Source organism: Rutilus rutilus, assembly GCF_951802725.1.
Source record: "Rutilus rutilus genome assembly, chromosome: 16".
In the NCBI taxonomy this organism is placed as follows: domain Eukaryota; kingdom Metazoa; phylum Chordata; class Actinopteri; order Cypriniformes; family Leuciscidae; genus Rutilus; species Rutilus rutilus.
Window position 1 is genome coordinate 25,964,545 of NC_140224.1, and position 13,016 is coordinate 25,977,560.

Here is a 13,016-nt window from a genome sequence, read left to right on the forward strand (position 1 = left end):
ATTACTGCGGTCATAGTTAAGATACAAGAATGAAGGTCTATGCAGAATGTTGCATAAGAGAGGTATACAGATCTTTATGATTAAATAAACATTAAAAGCCCGACATATTCATATACTGAGTGATCTATTTCTCAAGCTACATAGATTAAAAAAAAAAGGAATAGTAGAGATTCTTATCATTTATTCATTGAGCTTGACTTAGATCCATCGTATTTCAATTAGCATGACCCAGCACTATTTTAATCTCTGCCCTACATTTCACTTCTATCACTATTGCTACTTGTGAAGCAAATTCCAATGCATTATTCATTGACTCACTACCATGAGAAACTTCACTTTGAAAAATCTGATTTCTTTTAGTCAGAACTAAGCAAAGATTTGTATTATTCTGAATGACATCCACATAAAAACATCAAATACTTGTGAAATGCTCAGCGGTTGTTGATTATAACATTAAGGAGGCATGCTATGCAGCATGCTTTTAATATGACTCTTCACTGCAGCAGCGAGGAGAGAGGAACAGAAAGGCTTTTGTTGTACGTACCTCTCCACCTCTGCTCTTTGGCTGGGATTGGTGATAGCAGCGATATATTGCATTATGTATTTACTAGCCTCTGTTTTTCCAGCTCCGCTCTCCCCTGCAAAGTAAAGAAACAATGACTAATGCTTTATAGATATAATAATATAATTGGATAAAATTAAGTAAATACCATTACAATCTACAATGAAATACAATTCGAGACCACTGGTGAAAATGTCTATATTGCATGCAAATTTGTAAGAACATACATAAATAACATACCAATTTGAATGAAAAAAGAATAATAAAAAAAAAAAAAATTTTAAAATTTAACCTAAGTTGTGATAATGAAAATGTTTTTTTTAAGAAATTCATACTCTAAGAGTTTATTAAACGTATCAAAAGTGACAGAAAAGACTATGTATTGTTACAAAAGGTTTCCATTTTAAATAAATAGTGTTCCTTAGTGCAACTCTTCACCAGAGAATACTGATAAAATATGTATTCCAGTTTTCACCAAAATATTGAGCAGCAAAGCTTTTTTTATAAAACATTGACAATAATAAAAAATCTTTCTAGAACACCAAATCATCATATTATTATTCATTAAAATTATTTTTTGAATTAAAATAGAAACAGTTGAAATAATTGAAATAATATTTCACAATATTACTGTTTTTAATTATCATAAGTATCAAATACACATTTTTACACTAGGACAAGTCTAGGGGAAAATGTAAGGGTACAAACAAAAAAGATCCATATATCACTATTCTGAGTTGTTTGGTAAGGCCCTTAATCTATTTATGGCGTAAGACAGTATTATGCTAAACCACAAAAACATGCTTATGGAATTTATTTGTTAAATTAAGACAAAATGATGCTGTAAATAAACAGCAAGTTCCTCTATTTGCCACAAGATGGCACCCCACATACCACATATTTTTGCAGTGTAGTCACCACCTGTGGTCACTCTCTGGATAACAATCAATGTTTTCTTATAGAAGCTATATCTGAATGGTCACCAGATTATTCCCCTTGAGCTATGTGCCCCACCTCAGCATAGTTCCACAGCGTCCAAGACAGAAAACAAACACCATCGTCATTGTAGAAATTGTGAAACCACCATATTGTCATTAATCTTTTTCGCACAATGGGCATGTCTTGAGAAAGCAATTTGTTCATGCACTGAACTCTATTGTGAGCTTCTCCTCAAGCAGTCCACTGTGACTGGAAAACCACAAACCACGTCAGTGCCGAACAATTCTCATCTGACCACAGATCTAATCACATCATTCCCAGTCATAGTGAGACCCCACAAGAAGACCCCGGAAAGCCTGTATTCCAGTAAGGCCTGTTATTTAATCAAACAGAAGGAAGGCTATTTTTATTATTATTTGAAGATGAAGTAATGCCTTTTTCCCCTTAAATTGTAAGATTACATCTGTGACTGCTCCTCAGAATCACCCATGACCTTGATGGTGAGTCACACTCAAAACACATTAAGACATAGTCTACCTGATATAACAATGCAGGTGTCTTTGTTCCTCCTCTTCATGGCTTTGTACGCAGCATCAGCGATGGCGAAAAGATGTGGCGGTCGCTCGTACAACTCTCTGCCTTTGTACTGCTCGATGGTGTCCCGTCCGTAAATGTTCATGGCACGGTAAGGGTTAACCGACACCACCACTTCTCCAATGTAGCTGTAGATACGACCCTTTTCGAACCTGCAGCAGAAAAACAAGCACATAATTGATTATCTGTAGTGACATTCATGAATATTATGGAATGTTTGTTTAACTATGACTTAATAAAGATCTGTTTGGTTTGTGGTGTTGCGGCTTGTATAATCAAATTTCAGTGCCTCGTGTAAAGAAAGGGCAGCTTAATAAATTATCTCCGTCAAGAATCAAAAGCAAATAAAAGGCACAGGATAGTCAAGGTCATGTTTCATGAGCTGCATAATCTGTTTGCACAATAATAAATCCTGCTGAAAAGACCAGCATGAATTTCCAGGCTGGTTAGTGCTGGACCAGCACCAGCCAAATTGACTGGTCATTCAGACAATCCAACGACTATTTTATCTCCACATCCGCCCAACTCCTTAGTCGCATAAAGCGAACAGTTGACGTTCACCCTGTCTTGAAAAAGCAGGCTGCTTTGAGCTCCATCCCCAGGGGAACCTGACTTCCTTGTTCTTCTGAACAGACCTGGGTCATGCCTGGTAGAATAAGGCATCCTTTCTTCTCAACCTGTGAGTTTGCCAAGCCTCCCTCAGCTCCATCCTGCCCCAGGCAGTGTGCTTAGAAGTTTGAGGCATGACCTCATAATCTCATACTGAACTAAAGAAGCCATATTATGCCATTTTACAAAGTCTTGATTTTGTTTTTGGGGTCTACTAGAATCAGAAACACATTATTTTTCACATATTTGATATTGTTGCAGCACCTCTCTTCCCAGTCTGTGTGTAACGCTCTGTTTAGTTCCTGTCTCTATGAAGCCCCTACTTTTGAAAAGCGTAATGTGCTTTGATTGGTCGGCTGGACCTGTGTGTTGTGATTCGTCAAACGCTTTGATATTGTTTCGGAAATATCACGGCCCTTACCATAACCGCGAGTTTCAACACACTAACGCAACTTAACCAGGCTTCGCCCTCTTTTTTTGTGTATGCCTTTGGCGGAAATGATTTAAATGATGAATATTGTGAAGTGTGTTCCCAGAAGAAAACTCAAGACTACAATCGAGGCATTTCGGAGTTCAGAAACAGTGCTTACTGCTTACTGATAAAGAGAATAACTCCCTTTGGAGTGACGTTCTGCTTTGTAAACTTGCAGACCTTTTTCACGCTCAAACAGCAACATTACACACTAAAGAATGTTGAAAATGTAAAAAAGCATAATACATCCTCTTTAAGAATTGCGACTCAATTAATTAAATTTAAACATCCAGGTATAAGTTGAACATATAAAGAACTGCTTCAGTCCTCGGGGAGTACCTTACACCCTGTAGAGCAGAAATGTACCATACAACAACATTCACACAAACAAGTCACAAGAAACAGGTCTCAATTCCCTCAGGTCTTCTTACAAATGCATCAAGGATTTATAGAATGAGCAGCGATCCATTAAACAAGAATAAATCACCATGGACACATCCTCAAGCATATTCAAAATGGATTCAGTGAGATCCAAGTATTTTAAACTCACCCCAAAAAACTCAAATTTCGACAACATTGTATGTACTTTTGAACTTTCTATTAATCAGAGAATCATGATCAAATATGCATCATGGTTTCCACAAAAAACAAAGCAGCTTGACTGTTTTCAACATTGATAATAATAAGAAATGTTCCAGGCATGGCCGTGATGCTTGTGCCTTTGGTGGCAGCAGCCTGTCAGGCCAGCCCTCGAGCAGCACGCATGAAAAGGCTCTTTTGTGCCAGCCTGCAGGGTAAGATACTGCGGTGTACCCGCTCCATTGTTCTTCTGTCAATGTGAGGTCTGTGTGTAAGGAGCACAGGCCAGGACCGCACACCCCTACACAGCAGGCTGACTCTACTCACCCACATCAGCCCCTAAGAGACAACTAAGTCAACTAATGACAATGCCAGAAGGATCATTTTGAACTATATTTGAGCTATCCATTTTTCTAATGTGGAGAGATTGTAGTGTTCAATTCAGAACCTAAGGATTAAATAGGCAATATCATACATTTTTTAACTTATCTTTTTCATCTAATGCCTCTATTAACATCTATTTGTTGGGGGGGGTATCAAAATAGTCATAATATAGTTTTTCATCCTGATATTTAATCCTGCATTTTTTGGAGTAAAAAAAAGTTCAAGGAAAATGGATTTCACATGAGTAATCACATTATGAAATAAATGTTTTTCTCCAAAACACATTTGGAACAATTATTTGCCCCCTTTTATTAAATACTTTTTGCAACCTCCCAAGATAACAGCTCTGAGTCTTCTCCTATAATGCCTGATGAGTTTGGAGAACACCTGACAAGAGATCAGAGACCGTTCCTCCATACAGAATCTCTCCAGATCCTTCAGATTCCCAGATCCATGTTGGCGCTTCTTCTCTTCAGTTCAGCCCACTCATTTTCTATAGGGTTCAGGTCTGGGGACTGGGATGGCCATTGCAGATGCTTGGTTTTGTGCTCAGTGACCCATTTTTGTTTTGATTTTGATGTTTTTGGATCACTGTCCTGTTGGAAGATCCGAACATGGCCCGTTATAAGATTTCTAGCAGAGGTTGTCAGGTTTTGATTTTTTATCTGTTGGTTTTTGATCGAATCCATGATGCCATGTATCTGAACAAGATGTCCAGGACCGAAGATATACAGGGATAAAAAAGTACCCCATGTGTAAAATGAAATGCTCTGCTGTATCTTTAATGCTGTGGGCCTAATTTTCTGCCAGAGGCCAGTCGCAAACCCATTACGATTCTGAGAACCTGTCAGTAAATCTAGCTAATTCCATTGTGTTTCATTTTCATCCAGAGACATGGCTCAACCCTTTAGGTTTACCCTGCTCCCAGAGGACAACCGCCTGAAAAAATCCATTGTTGATTGAAACAGAATCCAAGCATGCTGTCGGGTGTGTGGGAAAGCACAGAATCGTCATCTCCCATCTGTGATCAGATTATCATCAACATCAGATAAGCAGGCCTGTGCAGAATCTACTCTTGCTGAAATCAAGCAGGCCTGTGCAGAATCTACTCTTGCTGAAATCAAGATGAAGCTTCATAGATTTACCCTACTTTACTCATTTTACCATATTTACCCCAAAAATCATTGAAAATGCAAAAAAAGTCATTTGTGGTTTAACTTTGAGTCAATGTCCCAGAATTTTCAGTGTGTTTTTGATCAGGCAGGTCAACACAGGGAGATCGATATGAAGTGTTTGAACAGAGGAGGGCTTTAAGGTGGGGTCCAGGTTTTAGAAGTTTTTCCTGGGAGTATGTAGAGAGATCTGGGAAGGGTAGCAGTGGATGAGGCTCTGTCATCCTTTCCCCTCCATTTCCCAGAAGGCCTACAGGGAGGGGTTGCTGCTGCATGGAGATTAAGGATGTGTGTCAGACAGCAACAGGCCACTTCCTCTAACAGCTGGATCTACTCCACAGGTAGAAGCATCAGGATTTTTGTCCAGTCATTTATTTATCTGAACAAAAATTATGTGAGTGTACCTATAATTAGCCTACTTATAATTATAAATACTAAGAATATAATTCAAGGGATAATTTCCTAAAAAACTGAAAATTATTTCACCATTTACTCACCCTCATGTTGATCAAAACTATATGACTTACTGTGGAAAATAGAAGATATTCTGAATTTTTTATTTTTATTTTTTATACAATGAAAGTCAATGAGGGAATGTGCTGTTTCACTGACTATCGTTATAAGGACAAAAACAGTTGACGAAATGAAGTCACAGATTTAGAAAAACATGAGGGTGAGTAAATAATGACAGAATGATTTTTGGGCTAACTATCCCTTTAATTGCTCAATACCTTTTCAATTACTTTTAAAAAATACTTTTTCAGTAAGCTAAAAGGTTTTAAAGTCAGAGCTACACCCTTTAAAACACTTGGGTCATCCGAAATCCCAAACAATAAGAGCATGACACCAATTTTAGAAAGGGATCACTTGCCAGAGGATAACTGAGGATAACTACTGGTTTCAGGCTTGTTTGGGTGGGTCTCTTGTGGTTATTTGCTTGTGGTTGACCAGGGTGGGGTGCAGCCTGTAAATTCCCTCACACCAGTTGCAAGTAAAAGTAAAAAGTGAGACGAGTGAAAATTAACTGAACTGGACAATAGTACAGCATAAATAAATGAGGAGTGGGAAAATTTAGAGACAAAGAAAGAGATGAAAATACGATATGAAAACAGAGTAGTAACACAGTAATATGAACATATAAATGCCTTCACACTAAAGTGTTGACTTATAAGATGGTCCAACTCCAAGATAGTGCATCAAAGCCTGTGTATTCACAACACCAGCAATGCAAGGATAATCTGTTCCTGATCCATGCTTATCCCCTGCACACAATTTACCACCAAGCAATCAGTGTTACTCAGTCCACAGCTTAACACAAAACAAGCACGGAATACTATGACCTGATAGCGAATCGTCCTCTGGACTGTCTATCATGCAACCCCAGAAAGGTTTTGTCTCAGATGTTTCAAAAATTCCTTTGGGTAAGAGACGATTGTCAAGAGTTGAAAGCAATGAAAGCATAATAATTGGGGGAGAATGTGATGAGAAATGTTGGAGATCATATTGAAATCTCACATATGTGATTGGAGACTTTAACATCTTGGCAAATGGCTCTGAGCATAGTTTTGAGACATTTTTCACATCTTATTTAAATCTCTAGAGATAACACATGTGAGATTACTGGGGTCGTTTTCTCAGCACTTATGCAAAAGTCTCCATTTGAACTCCATTGAATCTCACTGATGTCTAGAGGAATAGCAGAGATATGAAAGAGATCATTTGTGATTTGTCTTTCCTATTGGCCTAATATAAGCTATTAGATAAGCTAATAATTCGTTTCATGTTATGGCAGGTGATTAATAAGTGGTAAAATAATTTGACTCACTTTGTCAAAATAAACTAATAAATGAACACTTAAAACTAAAATCAATCATTTCAAATGCTACAAGTGAATTTAGGTATCTTAATATTGAACTGCACAGTATAAATAATGGATATTCATTTTGAGACTTGAATGTAACAGTGTTGGTAAATTATGAGTTGTGTTTTTAAAAGCAAACTTTAAGTGAGTATAAGATGACATCAAAGATAATATAAATGTAAAAATAGAGGAAATGAGCATGGACTTAAATATCCAATAGGCCTATATCCCTTATTGTATATGAGACAGCTGCTGTCCTCTTGTGCCTTGAATTTAATCTTTGAAGCAGCGCAACCCCCACCACAACTCATCTCACACATTCTAAATAAGTTGCTGTGCAACTTTACATTTGTTTGGTGTTTCACACCAACTGCTTCTGTACTGCTGACAATCCTTTAAAGTCGACATGAAACGGAAGTTGAGATTGTCATTTTTTCCTTGTTGTGACATATATCCGAGTGAAACGGCTTCTGAAATTAGAAAAAAATGTAGGGCGGGGCTTGATTTCTTCCTACGGGAATTGATTGGATCGTTGGAGGTTGGGCGTTGCAAACAACCGTTACTCTCCCGAGACAGACACCGATAGCCGCACCCTCATTGACTCTGGCCGCACCCATTCGCCACGGCACGTGACCGAAAGAGAAGAGAGGTCGTTTCGATGGGGAAGGGAAGGCTAATGTATTTGATTAAAGATTATAAGGGTACATGAATTTAAAAAAAAATAATGAAGTGCACAGATAAATCATTTATAATAAACACTACAATATTACATATAAAAAGAAGATTTGTCAAATTTGATTTCATGTCGACTTTAAAGCTTAACACACACATCCTTCAATGGCAAAAAATATTTTTTCTGGAAAGCTCTTAATTGCCAATGTACTCGATTTGACTCAGTCTTGTCAAGCTAACCTCCTTTACAATCATACTACTGTGCGCAAGCCTGAATGGAGAAAATGTGTGTCCCACTTGGCAAAGCTTCAAGCCATGTCTTAAATGTGCAGCTTTCACGCTAACTTTCATTAGCTTTGCACTGACTACTCAGGAAATGAGAGCCAGGTGTAAATGTCAGAGCACGCCAGAAAGCGGTTTTTGAAAGCAGAAAAAGGTTTTTGTTATTTTGGCCCACTCCCTTCATTGTCTCCCTGAGATCATAGGCACTTTTTTGTTCTCCCATCATGACGAGGGAAAGAAAATGAGGGAAAATGGGGGCATGTTTTGACGACTGTGTTTCAGAGGTCACCGGTAAAGTGACTAGACAAGGCCCTGAGCCAATCTCGAACTCATCTGGGCTTTTAGCACATGGTTCTGATCCCAATATGATGTCACTGAGCAGTAGCAGATGACATGACGGCCAACTTGAGAAGAAAAAAGCAGACAAAAAGACAAGAACAGCCAAACGGAGTCAGACATTACTCAGCAAGCTATTTCAAGAAGTGATCTCCATCAGGGTAAAAAAGAGGCCAGGGATGGAGAGTACAAAAACAGACGAGAAAGAGCAAGAAGTACAGTTAATGAGGTAATTGGCTAAAAAGGAAACGAAAGGGAGAAGCAGAGTGGAAATTAGTGTGAATGTTACACCTGGCTGTAACACAACTGCCCCGACACAGCAGGACACAGACCTGCCCGGAAATATGTGACTAAACCGTGTGATTGTCTGCATCAAGAACATAAAAACACCATTGAAATACATGACATCCATCACTGTGTCCAATCTAAATGTTAATAGCTATAATATATAATCTCATTAATGTGTCTATGGAATCAAATCAAACCACATCATCGGTTAGAGAGGAAATGGGCTTCCAGCAGGGGCAAATACACAATTTGGGAATTATTTAGGAGTCTCTCATGTGCACAAGGAAAAAAAGAATAATGAAATTTGGGGCTATGGATGTAGCCTGTTGTAAACATGAAAGAGAAAGAGGTTATGAAGAGGGTGAGGGGTTGATCGAGACTGTAAACCTGTAGGCTATAAACCCTAAAGACAGTGAATGTGAGTGAGAGAGCTCCTCTTACATGCTTAGTGATCTCAGTGACCGCCAGCCAAGGCACACAGTCCACAAATGAGACGTCTGTGGAGCTTGAAGCTTATTCTGGGGGGAAAAAAGGCCAAAAAAGCAACAGCCTTGTTTATGTAAGGCCGGTGATATGTTTCAGATTACAGGGGGTTGTATGGAAATACTTGAGGGCAGACAGGCCCTTTCTTCACTGGAGAGTGAGAGAAAATCAGGCTGTTTTTTGAAGCAGCCTTTTGAGAGACATATTCACCTTTAGAGATTCTTCTTGGAATGCGCAGAGCCTTTGACCAGGCAGCAGTCCAGTTTTATGTGAAGAAAGAATCACCAGCATATATCATGTTTTGCATGCTTGTACTAACCAGGCTACTTAACTAGCTTAACCAGCCAGATCTGGTTCAGCAGGATAATAAAGAGAAAGGGATATGATCTGAAAAGTTGTTCTAAATAAAAATAGGGAACAATCCTTCAAAACAACAGGGATAGAGCTGAACAAAATTAAACAGAAATAAAAAAAGTAAAATAAAATAAAAAAGCATACAGTTGTAGAAAAATGGTAGAAAATATATGTAATAACTTTCAAATTGCAACTGCAAAAATTGTATTATTATTTTCAAATGTTGCTGATTCGATATTATTTTAACACAACCCTGATGGATATTAAAAATGTTCCCAATTCAAGCAGGAGTTGTACTTGCACGCCAATTGCCAAGATGATCAGACCGGACTTAAACTTGCCTTAAAGGGATTATTGAAAGCGAACAGGTAAAAGACTCTCTAGTTGAGCAATGAATAATGTCTGTGTTTTTATAAAAGAATTAAAATTTAAAAAAAGACAGACACTATAAATGGAAGATTTGCCCACACAAGAATCCATAGCTGTGATTAAGCACAGAACTCAAAGCAGGACAAGATGTACCATGTCTTTGGTCAGAGGCTATTATAACATCACAGGATAAATCCTTTGAAAGATTTGTAAGGAAAATATTTTTCCAGTGGCATTCGTTCTTCATCTTTTACACTGAGGACCTTTTGTGCTGGTCAAAGTACCTGAATATATCCATAATGCACTGACCATATAAGGATTTGCAAATGCATCATTCTTTCTTACAGGCCGTTGCTGCATCTATCCTTACAGGATAGGGAAATATAACCTTTGACCTTGTTTCTGGCTCTGTGCAGTGCACCTGAGCTCCGAGGACTTTGATCCCTCTGTTTGCTGTGCAGGATGGGAATCGGGTTGCCATGTGTCACAGCTGGACTCCACGTGGCCCTGCTGTTAAGGCAACAAGTGAGGCTTTACACAGTTGATATGGGAGAGGCTTAAACTATTTCAGCCAACAGCTTTACACAACTGAAATCATTAAGAACATAACATAACTATGACAGGAAGATTAAATTCAGGAACCGCTATTATAGAAAATGTTGTCTTTGTGATCTGCCCCATGAGGAATTTAAAAAAGTGAATTTCATTCAAAGACACATTAAGGCCTGAATTGATTTTTGTGCCTGAGTTCATATTTGTCTTCAGTTTGTTTTTGTCCAGTGGCACCAGACTGTAAATATGGAACAGAAACAAGGATACGGGCTCAGCTTTCATTATTTCCTGTAGCCCTCATTAAACCTAACCTTAGACCCCTACTTACGGTTATCATCCGGGCTGATTTTTCTCAACAGACCCTGATAAAAAGCTGAGGAAATGGCACAGATTTACAACCTTCTGCTTTAAAGTTTCCCTCATTCCACTCTATGACCACACAACACAGCACGTCAATTTTTAAGCAATCATCTGCACTGGACGTGTAATTATTCTTAGGAAAAGGAAAGAAATAGACCCCTAATACTATAAACCTGTAAAACAGATGACTAGCTAGGTATTACAACAGTGGTTCTCAGACAAGACAAGACAGAGCAAGGTATTTAGATATGAAACAAAGCTTCAGCTTTCAAATTCTTTCAGTTTTATTGTGAAATTCAAACAATAAATACATCTGGGTGCCAGATTGCTGTAGCGCCTCAGAAGCGGCATTTGAACCGATCATCTCTTCCACTTTCCTACTAGTCACAGCACAAAATAAAATAAAAAAATCCTAGGGTATTTTGAAAGAACCAGTACAACTTAAACTCAAACACCTGAAATGTATCATGTCTCATGTAATCGCTCAGTCACTTTCAACCATGGAAAGAATTTGGCACGTAACATTACATTTACCCTAAAAGCTATTAAGAGTCCAAATAGCTAGTGAGAAACATGTACTCTAGAGAGGAGCATTTTGAACATTACATATTTATTATATTTTTACTCTAATACCGTTAAAAAGTTATTAATTTAACGTTATTTTTATAAAAATGTCCCTATATGCAATCGGATGTTAATTTTAACCTTCAATAGAAATGTACCAGTTGACAGGGTTTCTTGTAACATTGATAAAGAAAGATGTTAATGTATATCCAAATGAATCAATACTGAATTGAACTGAATCGAATTGAATCATTAAATCATGTCCAAGCTGCCCTCAAAAGTTGGCAGCCCTGATTCAGAATTGTTTTTGCTGCTGTCTGTGACCCTGCAACCTATTTCTGACTGAACCACTGCATTAGGATAATAAAAATTCAACCATTTGGTCCTTTTTTTCCCTCTGTTTCTCACTCTCAGAATACCCACACAAAGGCTTTGGATCAATCAGACCCATTACGCTAGTGTCTAGTACTGTGAGGGTCAAAAGTCAACGGTGCAATAGGTGATCTGGGAAATGCTAACTTTAGCCTGCTAGCAGTGAAAGCATACAATCCCACCCTCCCTGCAAATCGCCATCCAAAGCCACACCTCCTCCAAAACACATGAAAGCGCACAGAGCAGAAGCAAGACAACCAGAGGCAATGTTATTGGATTACATCATGTATCATTCACCGGTGAGAAAACTTTACAGTACAGTGAGTAACAGTATTACAATAACAAACGTAAACAACTATTTCCCTGCCCTTCTCGCTCTGTCTGCACAGCGTACGATGATGTCTGCATGAACAGGCTGCGCAGTGGTATGCAAACACACGTTGACTGATAGTGATTGGGAACACATGCTATCAATTAATTCGAACCGAATGCCATGATTTAACTAACATTGTATGGTCCTACGCATTCCACAGACGATATATATTTATACAAATACATTTAGACCGCTTAACATTTCATTGCTATCAGAATATGAGGAGACTTTCAACCAGCATTTTGAGAATCACCTATTGCACCTTTAAGTCTCTAGTCCAGGAAAATGTCCAATAGGAAGAGCAATGAGGCCTCACAAGTTGCCAATGCTCTTTTCCCGAGACCATTCTTCCAGTCACTTCCAGCCACAACAGTAGACCCTTAGGCAAACTCTAGGCAAGGCAAGTTTATTTATATAGCACATTTCATACACAATGGTAATTCAAAGTGCTTTAAATAAAAATGGTTTAATAAAGTGCATAGCAAAAACAAAGAAAAAAACATTGATTCAAATGTATTTAAACAGTTATAAAAAGATTTAAAAGAATAAAAAGAGGGCAAATGGATCAAATAAAGGCCAAACATGTGTTGTTTGAGCACTGTGCTGATTTGCTGTGCAATCAGTTAGACGTACAGTGCAGTGCTCATTCAGTAAATGCAGCTAAACAGATGTGCTTTGAGTCTGGATTTGAATGTGGCTACTGTTGGAGCACATCTGATCTCTTCTGGAAGCTGATTCCAGCTACGGGTGGCATAAGAGCTAAAAGCAGCCTTGCTTTGAGCGAACCTTTGGTATTTTCTTGATCCTAGCTGAGTGATCTGTTAGGTTTATATTCAATG

The 13,016-nt window shown here is 38.2% G+C and overlaps 1 protein-coding gene across 1 annotated transcript in view; it reads right to left on the reverse strand.

Moving 5' to 3' along the window:
* The window catches only part of myo1d (myosin 1D), a 61,974-nt gene that overhangs the window by 45,778 nt on the left and 3,180 nt on the right, over positions 1–13,016 (reverse strand). The window contains exons 2-3 of the mRNA XM_084433608.1: positions 2,039–2,247; positions 545–638 (exon numbers count right to left, since the gene is read on the reverse strand). Coding sequence (XP_084289734.1) covers positions 545–638; positions 2,039–2,247 — 303 coding nt within the window. The remainder of the gene's footprint in view (positions 1–544; positions 639–2,038; positions 2,248–13,016) is intronic.